The 21956-nt window shown below is 39.2% G+C and overlaps 1 protein-coding gene across 8 annotated transcripts in view; it reads left to right on the top strand.

The window, feature by feature from the left end:
* dbn1 (drebrin 1) overlaps positions 1 to 21956 on the top strand; it is a 115168-nt gene that overhangs the window by 75843 nt on the left and 17369 nt on the right. For 7 of the 8 annotated variants that reach the window (XM_037748124.1, XM_037748131.1, XM_037748123.1 and 4 more), the window contains exons 2-5: positions 12234 to 12289; positions 16285 to 16397; positions 18939 to 19028; positions 21629 to 21772. In XM_037748124.1, coding sequence (XP_037604052.1) covers positions 12234 to 12289; positions 16285 to 16397; positions 18939 to 19028; positions 21629 to 21772 — 403 coding nt within the window. The remainder of the gene's footprint in view (positions 1 to 12233; positions 12290 to 16284; positions 16398 to 18938; positions 19029 to 21628; positions 21773 to 21956) is intronic. The other variant, XM_037748127.1, reaches the window with a different exon arrangement.

A 21956-nucleotide genomic window follows, 5' to 3' on the forward strand; every position in this document is an offset into this window, starting at 1 on the left:
TGACTTCACTTACTGGCATAATTGTGTTGATTCTACTCGTGTATGTTTTTTACAGTAAGTTGACGAACATGCATGATAGAAGCAGAAATATGAAATCAATGTAGGCAAGTATTAACACTTAAGATGTACTACAAGTAGTATAACTATCAACCAAACTGCAGCAGTGAGTCTCACCAAACTTTTACCTCTTGAGACTTTTTTTCCTTTTCCATGCACCTTGGAAGTAAGTGAAGGTGTGAACTCTGCTTTTAACAGTCTCACATGCCAACAAGCACTGAGTGTACTGTCTCTGAACACATCTGGTGAGCCTCCCAGCGGTCTCTTCGGTATATTCTATAACATACGGGCTGCAGTTCTGCATGTACGGGAAGCAATGAAGGCATTAAGTGTGCATGAGATTGGAGCGTACGGGTTTGTAGTACTGAACAATCTCAGCAGTGAGTTCATATACAGCTACTGTACGATGTCAGTCTCCACCCGCACTGCTTAAAACAAGCTGACCTTTGTCACACTGTACTGAGTGAGTTTGTCCTCCCATTGAGTCCATCACTGGCAGTTAGATTGGTGACATATTAAAGAAGTGGAGGGACTTTATCATTGTCGGACTTAGAGTGCAAGGCTGTGGCTATTTCCTCAGGTACATACTGCTTCCAGGAAATAGCCGCAGCCCCCTCTACTCTTGTATGGCGGCTTGTCTTAACTTAATATTTAAGAAGCTTTGCTGCCTTTGTCGAATGGAAAAGGATGTTTATAATAAAAAAAATTATTTCTGTATTTCAATATAGATATCATTTAGGCACTGATAACGACAGATTTCAAATGATACCCTGTTCCAGGCTCAGCACTCTGTGGACACTACCAGCCAGAAGACATGACCTGTCTGACTGCGTCACAAGCAGCTGCTGCAGGCAACATCAGCAGCGCCATCTGCAGTCTGTGTTTAGCTGCACAGCAACATGAGCTGGCAGTGAAACAGAAAACAAATTTAAATGGAAATTTTAGCTTCATTCTTGACACCAGAATGTAACATAAGCTTTAGTTGATACTGCAATACATTTAGCATGTTTACTGCATGAAGGAGAGTCTGCAGACGGAGCTCAGTAAACGTCAGGTCTGCTGATCCTTTTGAGGTTGTGAAGTGAGTCCAGCTGGATCATCATCACAGACCCACACACACACACACACAAACACACACACACACACACATACACACACCCGTACACACACACTCAGCATGCCGTGCTCACCTGTGTGTGTGTGTGTGTTTTGCCCTTCAGCTGTCCTCCACCCTCCTCCATCACTATCTCTACATCATCTACAACCCCTCAGGTCAAAAACTGCTGTTTCCGAGATAACGATGGGGGGATGCTGCCCAGTTGCCATGGCGACACTCCCCATGGGGGGTGTGTGTGTGTGTGTGTGGGGGGGTGGTTTATCTTGGCAACCTCTTTTTTTTTTTTTTAACAGCCCCCAAAGCCAACTGCTGCTCCTACATACAGGAGGTGGACAAAATAACAGAAACAGCAGAAATGAGACAAATCTGAAACAGTTTTTATTCCTCAGATTCCTCTCAATCCAGACTTCTTTACTTTTTCTGCTCAGACCTGCCAGGTTGGGCATCTTTTAGCCTTTAAAACAAGACAGTTCTGTTTTGTAAAGTTTACATTATCCTGTGTTTGTTGAGACTGTGTCGGTGTTTATTCAGTCCTGAGCCGTCCTGTTCCTGTAAAGTGAGATTCAACGATGTCGTCACACTTCCCTTCTCCCTGCTTCTGTTTATTTATCCCCTGATATCTTTTTTTAAAATCAGCTCTGTTCGTTGCCTCTTTGTCCTGAGAATTTGTGATTTTTTTGTGAAGTCTTGACACAGCGCGGATCAGCTTTCAGCTTAAAATAACTCTCTGGCTCTGCAGCTTCTTCCTGTTGAGACTCCCGTTGTTCTAATGGACAGGGAGAGATAAAAAATAAAAGCATCCAGTGTGCTTCATGTGTGTTTGTGTGCAGCAGTATTAAATGTGATTAGATATGTAATGTGTGTGATAGACTGCAAAGAAAGACGGATGGCATAGAATATAAAAGTATAATAGATAGGGCTGCCCCCTCTAAGTAGATTAGTTGACTAAGGTTTCTTCAGTGCAGGGGTCAGCAACCTTTACTATCAAAAGAGCCATTTTAGGCAAAAGAAAAATTGGTCTGGAGCCGCAAACATTATACAGTTTATAGTCTTAAGTATATAGTATATAAGTCTAATGCAGTGAGGGCCCAAGTGCAAATGTACTACGGAGTATTAGGGCCACATTGAGGGAAAAAAAATCAAACTTTATGAAAAAAAGTCGTAATATTACGAGAATAAAGTCATAACTTTACGAGAAAAAAGTCATAATATTATGAGAATAAAGTCATAACTTTACGAGAAAAAAATATGAATATTACGAGAATAAAGTCATAACCTGACAAAAAAAAAGTCGTAATATTACGAGAATAAAGTCATAACCTTACGAGAAAAAAAGAAAATGACACGTAAAATTACTACTTTATAATATTATGACTTTATTCTTATAATACTACGACTTTTTTTTTTCATGCTGAATGACTTATTACTAAGAAATTTATGAGCAAATCTCCGGTAAACACCGGATCTAAAGTGGTGCTTTTGAGTGATTCTTTGTGTGAGAAACTCAGTTTTACAGATCTGTCGATTAAATCAATCAATTAATCAACAAAATCGTACGACTGTTAGTTGACTAGGAATTTCTTTTGGTCGAGGACAGCCCTGCTGTTCAAACTGTTAAGGTTTTTAATTTCAGCTAAGATGAGTCGAGTCTGTCTACAATGATCTTGATTTAGTCCAGACAGAGAACAAATTGTCTCTTTATCTCTGTGAACGTTGCTGCGATTATGTAATTTTCCTCTCTGAGCTTTTCTCCGTGTCGTTCTGTATATTAGTGCCGCTGCTCTTTAATTATAACACCATGTTCTGATGTAGGTGAAGGCGCACTATGTCGGAGCTCCGCTGACTAATACATGCAAAATAAATGTTCACGTAACATCGCTGTCTTTGACACGAGCTGCACAGAAACCTGAACAAGGAGAATAAAATCAGTTATGTGAAAGTCACTGCTAGTTCACATAGTACACACACACACACACACACACACACACACACACACAACCTCCTACGGTGAAGTGCAGATTAGAGAGGAAAGCTGTTGTGCCGCCTCCAGTTGAAAGCACTACTGTGATTCTTCTGCACATCAAAGGCAGCGTGGGCACACACACACACACACACACACACACACACACACTATACTATATATACTGTATGTTTCCCGTAGGGGTTTCAGTCGGGTCAAGATATGATGACTGTGAAGGCCACAGATTCACATCATTTCCATACTCATTGAACTGTTCAGTGAGCCCTTGTGACCTCCTCTATATACTCTATAGATGTATGTGTGGATGCTTTAGGGCTGCCATTCTTTATTGGAAATTCAAACTTCTGTTTAAAGCAGCAGTAGTCAGTATATTTTTGGCATCATTGGGCAAAAGTTCCATAATAACCTTTCAGTATATTGTAATTCAAGTGTTCTGAGAGATAACTAGACTTCTGCTCCTCCTCACGGCTCTGTTTTCAGGCTTTAGAGCATTTAATTCGTGACGGGAGACTTTGACCAATCACAGGTCATTTCATTGAGAGAGCGTTCCTAGAGCGCTGCCTAGTTTGACCGTTTGGTCGGAGTTCAGAGTGATTGACAGCCGGCTCTCATAGACGGCAGCTGGACAGCAGACCTCAGATCAGCTCTTACTGCTTGTTTTCCTCCGGTCTATGAAATCTTGTTAGGAGCACCGGAGGACACAGAGGAACATGATTTTTTTCAGGTTACCTGTTTCGTGTTCTACTGTCACCATATAGCGACCGTTTTATAAAGATAACTTTTTTTTGTCATATTTCTCCAATCTCTCCGACTGATTGTAACATCTTGGTCGCCTAAAAATAACTTATTCAGCGTTCGGTTGTACTTGGCTCCACCCTCTCGTGTCACTTCTGGTTGCAAAAAACAAGATGGTGACGGCCAAAAAAACTAAATGGTGACGGCCGAGAACCAAGATGGCGACGACCATAAAAACCAAGACGGCGACGGCCGAAAAAGATGATGGTGACAAAAACCAAGATGGCGAGTGCCCGAAAACCAAGATGGCGACTGCTAAAAAAACAAGATGGCGACGGACAAAAACCAAGATGGCGACGGCCAAAAAACCAAGATGGTGACGGCCAAAAAACCAAGATGGCGACGGACAAAAAACCAAGATGGCGACGGCCAAAAAACCAAGATGCCGACGGACAAAAATCAAGATGGCGACGGCCAAAAAACCAAGATGGTGACGGCCCAAAAAACCAAGATGGCGACGGCCAAAAAACCAAGATGGTGACGGCCCAAAAAACAAGATGGAGACTGCCCAAAAACCAAGATGGTGACGGCCAAAAAACAAGATGGAGACTGCCCAAAAAACAAGATGGCGACGGACAAAAACCAAGATGGCGACGGCCAAAAAAACAAGATGGCGACGGACAAAAACCAAGATGGCAACGGCCAAAAAACCAAGATGGCAACTGCCCAAAAACCAAGATGGCGACGGACAAAAACCAAGATGGCGACGGCCAAAAAACCAAGATGGCGACGGCCAAAAAACCAAGATGGTGATGGCCAAAAAAACAAGATGGCGACGGACAAAAACCAAGATGGCGACGGCCAAAATCTTGAATTCGAGGCTTCAAAACGGCGGTCCACAGACCAATGCGTGACGTCACGGTGACTTCGTCCCCTTCTTATATACAGTCTACGTTTTATACACTGAATTTGTCGCTCTATGTTTAATCCCCTGGTTTCTTCCGTTGCTCCGTCATCGGACCGGAGGAGTCTCTATAACTTATAACTCATATCGTTTTGGGGAAGTGAATTAACCCCCTGCTGATACTGTTGTTTTTCTCATGTCTCTGTCTTCTGGTATTATTAGCTTGTCACTCAAGTGAGGCGGGTAGTTAATGAGGCGTGGGTTTGTGTTCAAATTAGCTCAAAAGTGATGACGACTAAAAAGTATATTATCTTCTTATAAACGTTCTCTCATAGTTCTTTATATGAAAGATGAAGCTGGTGTAACGTAAAGGTCGGGTTGATACCCGGAAGAGCTCATTGATTACGTCCTCCACACGTGTGATTAGTTGATTAATTGAGTCCTCTTCCATCCCTCGTTATTCCTCTAATCTTTTATCCTGCTGCTTCTTCCTCCTCTTTCTCCTACTCATCCTCTTCTCTCCTTCTTTTCTTTTCCTCTCCTTCTTCCTTTTCCTCACTCCGACTTCTTCTCTCCCGTCATCTTCTTCATTTCCCTCCTCATCCTCTTTCTACTATATTTCCTCTCATTTCTCTCTGTCTTCTCCTTTTTCTTCCTCTTTTATTCTCCTCATCTTCCTTCCTCTCTTCCTCCCCTTACATGCCCAGCTGCGCACACACACACACTGAGCTGTTTCTAGGTCATGGGGACTTTATATGAATAATAAACAGCTGTCTGCTTTAAAGAGAATTATTTATAGCACATCCAGAGAGAGAGAGAGTCTCACTCACTCTCTCTCTCTCTCTGTCTTAAACGCTTGCTCTCTTTCTTTTCTCTCATCCATTCTCTTTTACACGCTGTTGTCTTTATCTGTCATCTTATTATTTCCTGACTCTTTGTTTTCATCTATAATCCGCCCTTCAACCTTTTCCTTTCCTGCGCTGCCTCCAGGAATTTGCTTTGTATTGTTGTGCTGCTGCTGCTACGATAACTGTCACTATAATAATAGAGGTAGTAGTAGTAATAGTAATAGTAATAATAATCACTGTCAGGAGCTGAGACCTAGATCTTTTTCATTGTGGGATGTTCAAAGCCCAGTCTCTCTTCGGGAGATGCATTCATTTTGGATGATCTAGTAACCTGTCTTTACCCATCTCTGCGTTGTTGTCTTTACTTTTGTGCTCATTAGTCACCGCTTAAGTGCTGTTCCAATTTAAAATCTGCATGTAAACATATGCATGCATATAAAAGTACGGTCCAAAATGTCCTTTGTGAGCTGACTAAAGCCCTGATCAGAAAGAGTGTGTTTAAGCATCCTGGGGCGGCTTTTTTTGGAATCGTGTTGATGATGAGAATGAAGCGTTTTGCGCGCTGCTTTTGCGTTGCTGAGCGCCTCACGTTTTTACAGGAGCGCCCTGAACACCTCAAGTTGAAAAAAATTCAACTCAGAGCGGAAACGCACCTTTTGCCTCCTTGCTTTGTCCAGTTCAGATCGTGCTAAACTCATATAGCTCCGGGTATATCTAGCAAAAGTCATCACAATGAGACAAGAACGTTATAATGTCGGGCGCTTTTTCCGCTCTGAGTTGAAGTTTTTCTCAACTCGAGGCGTTCAGGGCGCTCCTATAAAAACGTGAGACGTATAGAGTGGAAAAACATGCAAAATGCTGATCAGGGCCTTAGACAAGCATCCCAGCATGCATTTCACATCAGTCAGAGGCAATTGCAGACACCAGTGAGACTCACAGCTGTCATCATTTTCACACTATAAACTGTCAATGTGTCACCGATTTCACTGTAGATTTTTATTTGATTTGGAATATGTGGTTAATTCAATCAAAATAACACCTACTTGAACATTTTCTCTGACTTGTTAGGAGACGTGAGGACCGGCGAGCATGCCAGCTCATTAGATAACCGTCGTTTCACATAGTAGTTTACAGATAAAGATTTATTGTTTTCTTTGGCTCAAGGTGAACAAAACCTCATTGACTTTTTTGGCCTTTTTGTGGGTTACAGAGCAACATGCAACAATATTCACTCTCTTTTTAACTCTAGTTTGGTCTCCACCAGCTCCTGAGAAAAAAATGTCTGGTTATTTAGCTGTTAAATGCTCCACTTGATTCACCAGCTATAGTCGCTAACTTCGCCGGTCAGCCAGTTGGTGCTGAGCAGATAGTTTACAGCAGGTTTTTGCTGACATCAGCTGCCTGTGGCTGAGCTGACTGACAGTGAAAAAGAGTATGCATAAATGGAGCTGATTGGAGAAGAGGAGATTTGGGTGATGAAATACAGAGTCTGGCAGCATGAACCGAGAGAGAGAGAGAAAAAGGGTTTTGGAAGCAGAGAGTGACTCGGCAGAATCAGACAGGATGGAGGGAGAGGAGATGAGGTCAGCAGAAAGTCAGACGGTGGCCAGACTAAAGCTTCAGGCTCAAACAGCATGAGGTCATCTGGACTGGTAATACCCGACACACACGGACATAGAGGCAAATGGACGTCTGCAACGGTGCATGTAGCTGTGAAAAAAACAACATACAAGCGTCCAGTTAGAGCCTCCCTCAAAGGTAGCACATTTATTTAAAAGCACAAAGCCTAATTTAATGATTTTCAAAAATGGAAATGAATAACTGTTTTTTGTTTACATTTTAATTTTTTTTTATCATTGTTATAGGTCTATGGTACGACGGTACGACAGAGTACCACATTGAGGAAAGAAAATAAATCTCAGATTTCGATAATAGTCATAATATTTTATGTTTTATTTCATTTTTTTTCTCATTAAGTTGTGACTTTATTCTTGTAATATTACGACTTTTTTCTCGTGATATTCTGACTTTATTCTGTAAATCTCAGATGTTTTTTCCCTCAATGTGGCCCTAATACTCCGTAGTACATTGTCTCTTTGGCCCTCACTGCATTAGACTTATATACTTAGACTATAAACTGTGTTACCTTCATCACAATGATCAAATGTTTTGCGGCTCCAGACAGATTTTTTTAATTTTTTCTTTTGCATAAAATGTCTCTTTTGATAGTAAATGTTGCTGACCCCTGGTATAGATGCATGATCTGTAAGCATGTAGTGGTTAGAGGCAAATTGCAATGCATATACATCTTTAAACATCCGGAAAAGAAACTGGTAGCTACGGCTGTCAGATAAATATAGTGGAGTAAAAAGTACAGTATGTACCTCTGAAATGTAGTGTGGGTGTAAAGTGGCAGCAAATGGAAATACTCAGGTAATACAAGTACCTCAAAATGCACAGAAGGAAAGTAAAGAAATGACATGCAGCATGTGTTCAAATGATGGATCGTCTGGAGGGTGAGGTGGAGTTAAAGAGGATAAAAACATGTCAGTGCTTCCAGTTATTAAATATGAATAAAAGGTATTCACTCTAATGCCGACTGACTCTCCATCAAATCAGGAGAAGTTGTAGAAACTGAAATCCAACAGGAGGAGAAATAGATTTTTCTACATATTAAATTCATTCTCGGATTGAGGTTTTGAGAAATTACCCTTTAATCCATCAGGATTATAATCTGGAAAGCTGCGCACTGTAGATTATTGAAGATTATATTTAAAAAACTCTCCACCAAACTCTCAATCAGCACAAAAGCTCAGGGATTGCATATTGATTTAGTGTTTCTGTGTGTCATTTAAGTGTGAGTGCACTTTATGTTTCCAACAAGACTATCTTCAGCAGATTAACTACGGTTTACAGCGTCTGTTTAAACATTATCTGCAAACAATGATTAGCACAATTAATTAATTTACCCTTAACAAGCGCCCCTTTACTGCATAAATGACATTCCCCCAAAATAAAAAGTCCCTGTTCTGGACAATTAACAGTTAGTCTAGATCAGGGGTCAGAAACCTTTACTATCAAAAGAGCCATTTTAGGCAAAAAAAAATAACAATAATCTGTCTGGAGCCGCAAAACATTTGATCATTGTGATGAAGGTAACACAGTTTATAGTCTAAGTATATAGTATATAAGTCTAATGGAGTGAGGGCCAAAGAGACAATGTACTACGGAGTATTAGGGCCACATTGAGGGAAAAAACATCTGAGATTTACAGAATAAAGTCGTAACTTTACAAGAAAAAAAGTCTTAATATTACGAGAATAAAGTCATAACTTTACGAGAAAAAAAGTAATAATATTAACAGAATAAAGTCATAACTTTACGAGAAAAAATTTGTAATATTGCGAGAATAAAGTCATAACTTTACGACAAAAAAAAGAAAATACGTGAAATTTCTACCGTATAATATTATGACTTTATTCTTGATCATTCGATCATCTATAATAATTATCCAATATTAAAACTATACATCACTAACATAAATATACAAAATTAGTTCTTTTACTTTTGATACTTTATAGTTTTGTTGACAATACTTCTGTACCTTTATTTGTAATGGAATATTTATATGGTGTTGTACTTTTTTACTAAATAATTAGAATATTTCTTGGACGCTAGCTGTCAATGTGTGTATAAAATGTTGCACAAAATATATTGGATTATGGGTGAAAAGTAAGTGAGTGTTATAAAATAAAGTATAGCTTAGCCTAAATAAAGCTGAAGCTGACAAGATTGAGTTTAGACAGATGAAAGTTTTCCTAAAATGTCTGTATACGAATTACAAACCCTTTAGATTTCATCAACAACACTCAGGTCAAACTTTACATTTTGACCCCACTAGTGGTAAAGATGTAAGAATCCTTAGACAGCTTCACAAGACACATATATATATATACACGGTAGATAGCATGGTTAACAGACTTGCTGTTTTGTTGTAATAACTTCATTTTGACCTGCGGGTTAATGGATTTGACGGCCGGGTCGTAACAGGAGGTCAAACTGTTTAAATCTGTAATCTCTGTCACTTTCATTTAACCTCAGCCAAAGAGGTCAGAGGTCTGTGTGTGTGGGCATGCATATAATTGATTTTATATAATGCAGTTTGCCTGCATGTATATACTGTGCAGAGTGTTGATTCCGTTGTGCAGGAAAAAACACTACATTGGTGGAGACTGGAGAGAGTCACAGAGGTCAACCTGAGAGAGAACAGTGTGTTTGGTCTTGTTCTTTTATATTTGTGCAGACGGAAGTTTAACACCGGAAAGTGAGGACATTTTGTCCTTCGTCACAGCGCTGTCTGAGGATTTTGACTTGGTATTGGGCTAGTTTGTGAAAGTTAGAATCTATGGCCCCGACGACGGCTCTGAAATATCATTAAGTTAAGATCTATGGCCCCAACCATGACTCTGAAATATCAGTAAGTTAGAATCTATGGCCCCGACCATGACTCTGAAACATCAGTAAGTTAGAATCTATGGCCCCGACCACGGCTCTGAAATATCAGTAAGTTAGAATCTATGGTCCCGACCATGACTCCGAAATATCAGTAAGTTAGAATCTATGGCCCCGACCATGACTCTGAAATATCAGTAGAATCTATGGCCCCGACCACGGCTCTGTAGCCTATCTGTGCTGTGTATTGATAAATCCATGGTGCTCTCCGTGGTGCTGAAGTAGCAGACAGATTTGTAATTGCAGCTTTTTCTCTGAGTCCCGCCCTTCTTCAGTTTCGTTTTGGATCTATAATGTTCTCTATATTCTCTATTCGCTAGTCGACGGTGAACGAAATGAACCGGGTCCGTCCCTCATGTTAGAAATCACCAAGTCCCCCAGAGGGACGACTGGGGGAATGCATTATGTCAATGAATGTCCTGAGTGGGAAGAAAAAGTGTGTGTTTGCTAAGGATGTGAGCATTTTTCTAATCCAGGCTGAGTTCCCACAGTCATTAATCAAACCAAGTAATCTGCTTTACACACACACACACACACACACACACACACACACACACACACACACACATACACACACACACACACACACACACACACACACACACACACACATTTGACCAGATAAAGCAGGTCTATCCTAAAGAGGTTTGTAACACTCGTGTCCGGCGACGACGGGAGTCACTTGTTCCGTCAACCTCCTCGGCTACTTCTGTCAGCCGTCTTTGTGTCTCCATCCTGGTACCGAAATGTCGTCTGAGCTCCACATTTTTTAATTCTAATAGCCTGAGGCTGTGGACGAGCAACATGATGTGATTGTTAGGGTTCAAGACTAAAAGTAATTTCCATACCAGGTCCAAGACAACATTAGGTTTCTTTTGAGGTACTTTAACTCTCTACAGGACTCCCTTTAAGGTACTGTAAACTCTTTACAGGACTCCCTTTGAGTTACTGTAAACGCTCTACGGGACTCCCTTTGAGGTACTGTAAACTCTCTGCGGGACTCCCAAACTGTCAGTGCGTCATGACGGGGATATAGCGCTGTGATTAACCCTCCTGTTTTCTTCCCGGCGACCATGCAACTTTTATCTTCCCGGGTCAAAATGTACCCAATCCGGTTTGACTGTTTATAAATCATACAGTATATATTATCACCCAATTCTGTGTTACACCTTTTTGTCCGACTTCATTCCAACTCATTGCCACAAGTTTTACACTTTTTTGGGGGAATTTAAGGTTAATAAACCTCATTTTGGTGAAATTCTACCTCATTTTTGATTTAAGAAAAGCAGAAATTATGAGTTATTTTGACTATAGTTATCGGAGGAACATAATGTTGATGGATTATCACAGACGGGTAGATGTAACAGTTTAGTTAGACTATTGTTTTGAAACCATTTAAATGTTTTTTTAATGGCAGCACAAAAATTGACCAGGGTAGGACCATAGATGCTATAAATTAGAATAAAACACCCAGAATTCAACAAAAGTAGTGGTCATTAATTGTTTTTGCAAAGACCATAGCAGGGAACCACCCATGTTATTTTGGGGCAATTAGATGAAAGAAATCCATATTTATGACATAGTGAAGTTTGTAAACAGGTCAGATTTGACCCGAGGACAACAGGGTGAAAGTAGTGAATGTGATTGTCACACAGCCTCTAATACACCCTCCTATAATAATACATGTTTTATCTAATCCCACCCCATGCCCAAGTGTGCCACAGGTAGACTGCTGAGTCTAAACCTGAGGAGTTGGCCTGGCAGTGTTGAGCCATCCGTCTGTTTAGTGGTTGTTTGGTTGTCACCAATGTATATATCCGTGCACTCCTCACTGCACTGGACTGCACACACCAAGTTGCTTTGCTTGTGTTTGGGTGTGTGGTCCTTCGGGTGGACCAGTTTCTGTCTGAGGCTGTTTTCGCTCCTTTTCTTGAGCCTGTGCACTTGTTGTTATGTTTATCTGTCAGAAAAAATACAATATATTTGCGTTATTTAAGTCTAAAGACATCCGATTTGTGACTCAAGTCCAGATCTCTGCTTGAACAACTGTTTTTTTTTCTCTCTCTCTCTTTCTAACAGGGCCTTGTACACATATGAGGATGACAGCAATGATTTGACGCTGGCATCATCAGGAGGTACGTTCATGCTTTTTTTTTTGTCATCAATTTAATCTCTCCCAAATGTGACATCTTGCTGTTCTCATTCTCTTTATGTCCTGATGAACACGGCTGCCTTTAAGCATGTTCACATCATGTGTGGAGGAGGAGGAGGTGGTGGTTGTAATTTGCTGCGGCTGTAACTCTTGATGAGCTCTGCAGGTTCTGCTGTTGCTTTGGGGGGTGAAATGATCATGTTCTTTCTTTTGTCTCCTGATTGTTTCTGAGCCATCAGAGAGCTGGATTCATTATTACCAGTTAATGACGCGCTGCTTGATCATTAGCAGTTTAATGAGACTCCTCCGGTATGTGATGCACACACACGGACACACATAGAGTATAAAAGGGTCCTTCCTCCCTTTAATGATATCATTGCATCGTGGTATTTGGGAATTAGCAAGTATACATATGGACATAACCCTTCTACCCTTATTCAGCCAAATGCATCACATAATTCATAAACTTAATGTGGAAATTCACATGATGATAATACCTCAAATAAAGATATTTGTCTGAGCGGTTAGACCAGAGGTCAGCAACCTTTACTATCAAGAGAGATATTTTATGCAAAACAAAATAAAAAAAAATCTGTCTGGAGCTGCAAAACATTTGATCATTGTGATGAAGGAAACACAGTTTATAGTCTAAGTATATAGTATATAAGTCTAATGCAGTGAGGGCCAAAGAGACAATGTACTACGGAGTATTAGGGACACATTGAGGGAAAAAAAATTGGAGGTTTCCAGAATAAAGTTATAATATTACGAGAAAAAAGAAGTCGTAATATTACAAGAATAAAGTCGTAATTTTACGATAAAAAAGTCATAATATAACGAGAATAAAGTCAGAACTTTACGAGAAAAAAGTCGTAATATTACGAGAATAAAGTCGGAATTTTACGATAAAAAAGTCATAATATAACGAGAATAAAGTCAGAACTTTACGAGAAAAAAGTCGTAATATTACGAGAATAAAGTCGTAATTTTACGATAAAAAAGTCATAATATAACGAGAATAAAGTCATAACTTTACGAGAAAAAAGTCGTAATATTACGAGAATAAAGTCGTAACTTTACGAGAAAAAAATCATAATATTACGAGAATAAAGTCGTAATTTTACGATAAAAAAGTCATAATATAACGAGAATAAAGTCATATCTTTACGAGAAAAAAGTCGTAATATTACGAGAATAAAGTCATTACTTTACAATAAAAAAAAAAATAACATGTGAAATTTAATATTATTTATGGAATTGAGAGTTGAAAATAATATCTAAAACTATTAGGTTAATCTGCATCCATATATCTCGCCTTAAAGACAAATGTACAGGTTTGAAGATGTCAAATATAATCAATAACTGTAATTTAAAAAAAAAAAAGTGTTGCTCTTGGTGTAGCAGCATTCGAAAAAGTTGCTAATCTAATAAACTGTTTCTGTAATGGCAATATTTTGTTCAGATAAGTCGGAAAAGTACTTGCCCAAACAATATTACAGGAAGTTAAATATGGATAAATTAAACTATATGTGTGTGATTGGATGTTTTCTGGGAGTCATAGTTGACGTCTCTCCTTCAGTCGTTCTTCTCCTACTGGTTGACTTTTTTATCAAAGAAGCAGATATTGTGTAACATTCCTGAGAGCCACACACAGTCAGAAAGTTGCGTACTGAGAGAAAAACTTGTTGGTTTTGGTCTCTATAGTAACGCCAGCCTGAGACGTGTCTTCAGTAATGTGGTAGCCTAGATGTTCAAGAGCCGGACGTGTCTCGTGGTTTTATACTTTGATGTGATTTTGATGAAGACCGCGGCTTATTCTGTGAGTCTAATGTAATCATCAACGCAGAATTCCTGAATATGAAAAATCACATGAGAGGAATAAACTGGAGTTACTACAGTGAAGAGCCGGCTGCATCACTAATGCTGGAGAGCTGCATGATGAAGAGCCACTTCTGCCAGCAGTGGTCTTCTAGTTTCCTTCATGTCGGGTAGCTTTTCCTGAGAGAGACGTGAATATTTCAGCAGTGACGGAGAAGAAAACGCAGCCTGCTCGTGTGCACTGTAAACCTCAGAGGGATCTGCCGCCTCACGTCTCACAACCAGCAGAGCACACAGTCATGTTGGTGTGTTTGTGTGTGTGTGCTGTTTACAAATGTGTGCGTAGACGTCGCAGACATCTGAAGATACGCTGAGATACACAGAGAACATAATCTGAGGCATAAAAACTAGCAGCCTGGAGCACATCGCTGCTGATCTGACATATTCACATCCTCAGTGTAGCATTTAGGGGGATCTATTGGCAGAAAGGGAATATAATATTTATAAGTATGTTATCTTTAGTGTATAATCACCTGAAAATAGGAATCATTGTGTTTTCATTAGGTTAGTCCGGCGTCTCTTTAGCTCCTCACCAGTGGCTCCCTTTGGATTTATAAAAATGGAAATGAATAACTGTTTTTTGTTTACATTTTCAATTTGATTTATCATTGTTGTAGGTCTATGGTACGACGGTAAGAGTATTAGGAACACATTGAGGAAAGAAAATTAATCTGAGATTTTTAGACTAAAGTCATAATATTACGAGAATAAAGTCATAATATTATAAATATATTATTATATATATTATAATAAAATATATAATATTTTACGTGTTATTTAATTTTTTCTCGTAAAGTTATGACTTTATTCTCGTAATATTTTGACTTTTTTCTCGTTAAGTTATGACTTTATTCTCGTAATATTTTGACTTTTTTCTCGTTAAGTTATGACTTTATTCTCGTAATATTTTGACTTTTTTCTCGTTAAGTTATGACTTTATTCTCGTAATATCTTGACTTTTTTCTCATAAAGTTATGACTTTATTCTCGTAATATTTTGGCTTTTTTTCTCGTTAAGTTATGACTTTCTTTTCGTAATATTACGACTTTGTTTCTCTTAAAGTTATGACTTTATTCTCGTAATATTATACGTTTTTTTCTTGTAATGTAAATATTTTATATTTGTGACATCACAAATCAGACAGAAATCCTAACGGCTTGTTTCAAACGTACAATTTCTGAATACAGACTGTGTGTATTTATCAGTATTTTGAGTGTTTTGATAGTTTAACAGTATTTATATAGCACTTAAACCTGCTTTATAATATAAAAGACATGCAAATCTCACTTTTTTACAATATGGGACCTTTAATATCATAAAGTTCGATAGTAGAATAAGTAAAAGTAGCAATACAAATATGTAAAAACACTCTATTATAAATAAAGGTAATGCATTAAAAAAAAAGTACTTAAGATACTTAAAGTATCATAAGTAAAAGTGTGTCCCCTGCCAGAGTTTTATTATTTTATATACGGTATTATAGGATGATATTATTATCATATTATCATAAATATGAAAGATGTATTTTAATGTTATATATCTGGTTTAGAGAGCTTTATATAGCTCTAACTCTAAGGCAATTTAATATGTCACAATGTTTATGAACTGGCATTTTTTCGGCTGTCAAATAAATATAGTGGAGTATAAAATAGCATAACATGGAAATATAGTCAAGTAGATTGCAAGTACCTATAAATTGTACAAATAATAATAGTTATCAGTTTGGTTTGATTTCTTTACAAAGACCTCCAATTGTTTTTTTCACAAATAAGTGGTGTTACAGTAACCTAACTAATTTAAAAGGCGATAACTCTGAGTCTGATTCACTTCAAATGTTTTTTGCAATTCACCCCTGTACAAAGCTTCAATGTTCCCAGAGCAGATTTGGGTGTTTTTGATGATCTACGTGTTCAGAGTCAAAGGTTCAAAACAATAACGCATTTAGAGGATTGTGTGTTTTTTGGCATTTGCTTTATTTCATAAGTTGATTAATCTGTTAATCTTTTTACCAGTTTGTGTATTTCCTCCCTGATGTGGAGGACGGTGTAACAGAAGCATTAATGCGGCCTCTTGTTCTTGTTCTCTTGTTCTGTGGTGCAGGCGGCGGTCTGGCAGAGATCACGCTGACCTTTGACAGCGCCAGGGTGATGTACGGCTTCTGCAGCCTGAAGGAGCCCACCGCCGCTCTGCCACGATACATCCTCATCAACTGGGTGAGTCGCCGGGTCAAACACCCCAGGCTACACACACACACACACACACACACACACACACACTGAAGTGAAGATCAGAGTCATTAAGGGTCACAGCACATTTCTAAATTAACCGTTTATTTAGGACACACCGTGTGACCGACGGACACGACCTGAATCCAGGTTCCGTCCACATCAGCAGCTCTGTGATTGGATGATGTCACTTTTCTTACCTGCAGTTCAGAGCTGCAGATGTGCAGTACTCAGTGTCCACTTTATTAGGTACACCTGTACAGACTAATGCAAGGGTCAGCAACCTTTACTATCAAAAGAGACATTTTAGGCAAAAATAAATCTGTCTGGAGCTGCAAAACATGTGATCATTGTGATGAAGATAACACAGTTTATAGTCTAAGTATATAGTATATAACTCTAATGCAGTGAGGGCCAAATGTACTACAGAGTATTAGGGCCACATTGAGGGAAAAAACATCTGAGATTTATAGAATAAAGTCATAATATTACGCGAAAAAAAGTTGTAATATTACGATAATAAAGTCATAACTTTAAAAGAAAAAAGTCGTAGTATTATAAAGTAGTAATTTTACATGTTATTTTCTTTTTTTCTCGTAAAGCTATGACTTTATTCTGTAAATCTCAGATGTTTTTTCCCTCAATGTGTCCCTAATACTCCGTAGTACATTGTCTCTTTGGCCCTCACTGCATTAGACTTATATACTATATACTTAGACTATAAACTGTGTTACCTTCATCACAATGATCACATGTTTTGCGGCTCCAGACAGATTTGGCTCAGTGTTCCTGACAGTTTCATGGATTAGTGTTTGAGCGCAGACGGCGTCTTCACAGTGTTGGTTTTCATAAGAGAGCAGATGTGGCTATGAAGTTGAACTTCCAGTTTAACAGAGAAGGAAACAGTAGAGCTGAGTCACCACACATGTAACAGAGCCAGAAAAAAAAATGTGTCCACCAATTAATTCATGATGAAAAGGAAAATGTAACAGGAAGATATTAATAATTTGTGATGTTGGAGCTCATTTTTATCGCTAAGAGAGTCTCCAACAGAGTGTGTTAATACCATTTAAACACAGTCTGAGTTCATCTGAGAGCCTGAAGATGAATGTTTTACTTTCTGAACCTGACAACAGCAGCAGCGCCCGGAGCGAGTGCATCTACATAATGACAGAGTGCAGAGAGGAAGTAGAGAGAGGAGTGAAAAGAGAAGGTGGAATTAAACAACCTGCTCTCCTAGAAATTAAGTTTATTTACTAATTTGTTTTGCCAATTACGTTTGGAGGGAAACGTAATTACTGTCTGGATTATGTTCACTAGCAATAATTTTTTAAGTAACAGCAACTCTTGTACCACATGCCAGCCCCGTATCCTCTACATCATGTTTGTATTCTGCAAATTAGCAACAACATTTAAAAGAAATGTAATGCAAATGTTGTTATTAACATATCTGGCAAGTCTCAAAAAATTATTTGCTGTATTTGCTGATAAAAAGTATAGTCATGCTTCTGCTGCTATGAGCGGATACAGTAAGAAAAACTAATGAAATGTGATGTCGGATACGTTAAAACGTTTCATCAGTATGTTGATAAAGAACGTGATCGGGGTGGCATTTTGTTTCCTTTAAAAGGACGGTTTGTAAGAATCAGAAATGTCTTGTTAACAGCGACACCTGTGGCCGTTAAGTCAACGAAAGTCAGCGTCCTGTTGCTGGCGCTTGTGCTCGCTCTACATAGACATGAACGAGCATCGCTCAAAACAGTGAGGAGACACACGTCAGCTAAAACCACAATATCACTCTATATTTCAGCTGCTTGGCAGTGGTGCTTCCGTGTAGTTTGTGTTGGACTCTGAACAGCGTAGCCGCACGCGAGCGCGCATGAGACACCGACCCGCAATGATTTATACGTGTAAGAAATTACAAACAGTCCCTTTAAAACATATTTGCTGTTGTAGATTAGTAGAATATAGATGAGATTCCTAGGAGGGAGGGTAGAATGAAAAGAAGGACGGAAAGTAATGGAGACATCCCGTAATTTGAATGAATAGAGGCTGAGAGAGAAAGAAAGAGACACAGCAACACTACCAGCCAAAAGAGAGCCAAACCAGGCTGAAATGAGCCAGAAATACACCAAAATGTACCACAAAGTCTTAAACATACTGCCAAAACATTCATCTCTCTCGCTCAGACAGATGGACACACAGATAGATAAATGTTGTTGAGAGATGAATCGCCTTGAGTTTCTTCTTTCTCTGTGTAATTGCTGCTGACTGCGTTTGTATTGTGTTGGTTTGAATGAGCCGTGATTACTGAATGACATCCGTCCTGTTAGAAGATAAACTGCTTCAATAAGTGAACGTGACCACGGCTGAACAAAAGGCCCTGATGAGAGCGGAACGAGAGGAAAACGCTCCGATCGCAGCATAGAAACACATGATGTTACCGGTGCTGTTAAACTGCTTTTGCATCTGGTTTTAACGTCATCATCTTTCTTCTCCTCCCTCCTTCTTTCTCTATCTCTCTCTCAGGTCGGCGAAGACGTGCCGGATGCCAGGAAGTGTGCCTGTGCCAGCCACGTCGCCACCATCGCAGACTTCTTACAGGTCAGACCCACCATGGTACTTGAACATATTCCTAATTTATTCTGTAACAATGATCTTATTATGTGTTTAAACATTTGTTTTTATTTTCCTGTTTATTTATTTGGATCCTTATTAGCTTCTGCTGTAGCTTCGGAGGACCTCATTCACTCTCGGTAACAACGTTAGTAGTTCAGTAAGAACTGGCCGTTAGCTCAGTTGCAGTTTAAGGTTTAAGACAAGCTGTGTTGAATTCTCCTCATGAGCCGAGGTTTAGAGTGAAATTGAGAAGTGAAGCCAATGATGAAGTGCCTTAAACTTGCATTCTTTCTAACAGCCAGCAGGGGGCGACTCCTCTGAAGTCTGGTTGTATAGAAGTCTATGAGAAAATGAGCCTACTTCTCTCTTGATTTATTACCTCAGTAAACATTGTAAACATGAGTTTATGGTCTCAATCGCTAGTTTCAAGTCTTCTTCAACACAGCATGATGTTCATTTAGTAAATGATGGTCCCGTTTAGAGTCAAATAGACCATAAAGCAGGGGATGCTTTAGCGGCGGGGCTACCTTGTGATTGACAGGTCGCTACCACGGCGTTGTCCGTGTTTTCGTCTTAGAACTTTAACCCTTTAATTCGAGGCTTCAAAACCGTAGTCCATAAACCAATGAGTGACGTCACGGTGACTACGTCCACTTCTTACATACAGCCTATGCGTTTAGCGGCTTAAACCTGCAGAACACCTGGTGTAACCTGGAGTTTTAAGGTCATAGAGTTCAGTAGTTTAAATCTCTCATCGTCTGTGGCGTTATGAAGGCGACGTTGCCGTAAGTATCAAACTCACACTTCACCTGTTTGACGCAGATCAGAAGTGATTGTTTCATAATCTGCTTTAGTTTCGTGTCACGTACGCAGAGTGTTTGAATCTTCGTCTGTTTTCAATCAACTCTCTGTGGAAGAAGGAGCTACCGCACATTAAACCTGTGGGAGGATCGAGTGTGTGTGTGTGTTACAGTGCATGACTAATACCATCTCTTTCTAAACTAATCTCTCTGTGCTGAGAGTTCTGAGCTTCTCTCACCCACCGAGTATGAGAGTGTGTGTGTGTGTGTGTGTGTGTGTGTGTGTGTCAAACACAGCAGTGTATTCACACCTGTACTCTACACCTGGATGAGTGAGTGTGTATTTCTGGATTTGAAGAATTTACAAAAAGATCTACATTAAAGTACAAGTGACGTTTTTATTTACACATATGTGTTTATTTATATATGTATATATATGTGTGTGTTCATAACAGCCGAAGTGTCGTCGTAACCACACACAAGTGTTACAAACCTACTTAGGATAGAGCTGCTTTATCTGGTCAAGTGTGTGTGTGTGTTGAAGTGTCATTATTCTAAGTGGCAGTTTTCGCTCCCACACAGCATCGACTTCATCACACCGACGGGGTTTTCAATGACCCTTTTTGGGATCGTACACACACACACACACACACACACACACACACACACACACTGAAACAGTGAAACTACTATACACTACTATTTTAGTCCCCCAAGACTCTATACTTGGTCTGATTTTATTTTCCTTATCCATGCTTCCCCTGGAGTCCATTATTAGAAAGTACGGAATAACCTTCCGCCTCTATGCAGATGACACACAGCTTTACCTGCCGCTTGAAAAATAATAACTCAAACTCTTTGGGCACATTGCTAGCCTGTCTCAAAGACATCAAAGACTGGATGTCTTTAAATTGTCTCAAGCTCAATGAGAACAAAACTGAAGTGATTATTTTTGGACACAATGGAGACAGAATCGATCCCAACATGGACCTTTCCCCCCTTACACCTTTTGTCCTTACGTCTGTAAAGAATCTAGGGGTTGTAATGGACAAGGATTTTAAAATGGACAAGCAAATAATGCAATGATTTTTAAAAAGGTAATGCATGCTGTTATCACCACACGTCTCGATTATTGTAATGCACTTCACGTCGGTGTTAGCCGAGCCTCTTTGTCTCGCCTGCAGCTCGTTCAGAACGCCACAGCTCGTCTTTTAACCGGTACACGTAAACATGAGCACATCTCCCCAATTCTGGCTTCTCTTCACTGGTGTGCGTTTTAGGATTGATTTTAAGATTTTATTATTATTAATATTATTATTAAGCTCCAAAAAGCACTTTTATTCCTTGATGGCTTTTGTCTCGGCATGAGAGTTGACTGTTTTAATCCTGTTTTTCCTTTCTTATTGGTCTTAATGCTTTTATTGTTTGAATGTCCTGTTGGTTTTAAGGTGGTCTCAGTTGTTTTATTGTGTTGTTTTGATGTTTTGATGTTTAACTGTTCAGCACTTTGGTCAACTTTTGATGTTTTTAAATGTGCTTTATAAATAAAATTGGATTGGATTTACTATATTGCTGTATATTACTGTACAATATATACGAAACAAGACATTCGATCATATTAAATCTATCTGTATGAATACTGATGTTAGTTTACATGTATCGGAATAAGGAAAAAGCAAATTTGTAAAACTTAAATTAGAAAGAATAACTAAACATAACAGAATTTCACTGTGTGCATGTGTGATTTAGCAATGAACAATATTAATAAGAAGAAAGTAATAAACATCTGTCTGTCTCCAGGGGGTGGAGGTCACCGTCAACGCCAGCAGTCTGGACGACATCGACCCGTTAGCCATCGGGCAGCGGCTGACCAACGGGACGGCGGTGGTGGCGAGCCCGGTCCTGAGCCGCCTGAAAACCAGAGAGGAGGAACACGCAGACGTGGTATAAAGAGAGAGAGAGAGTAGACTCTCACACACAGAGAAAATAAGTTGTGTTTTTAGACCAGTGCCTTTTAGTTTAATCTTATTTTTCTCCCTCAACACATTTATATTCATTTCTACTTCATCAGTCAGAGTAAAAAGTCTGATCAAATACTACAGTTGTAATTAAGAACTAACAGAGCTGG

The sequence above is a fragment of the Sebastes umbrosus genome, chromosome 17 (genome assembly GCF_015220745.1).
Source record: "Sebastes umbrosus isolate fSebUmb1 chromosome 17, fSebUmb1.pri, whole genome shotgun sequence".
NCBI lineage: Eukaryota > Metazoa > Chordata > Actinopteri > Perciformes > Sebastidae > Sebastes > Sebastes umbrosus.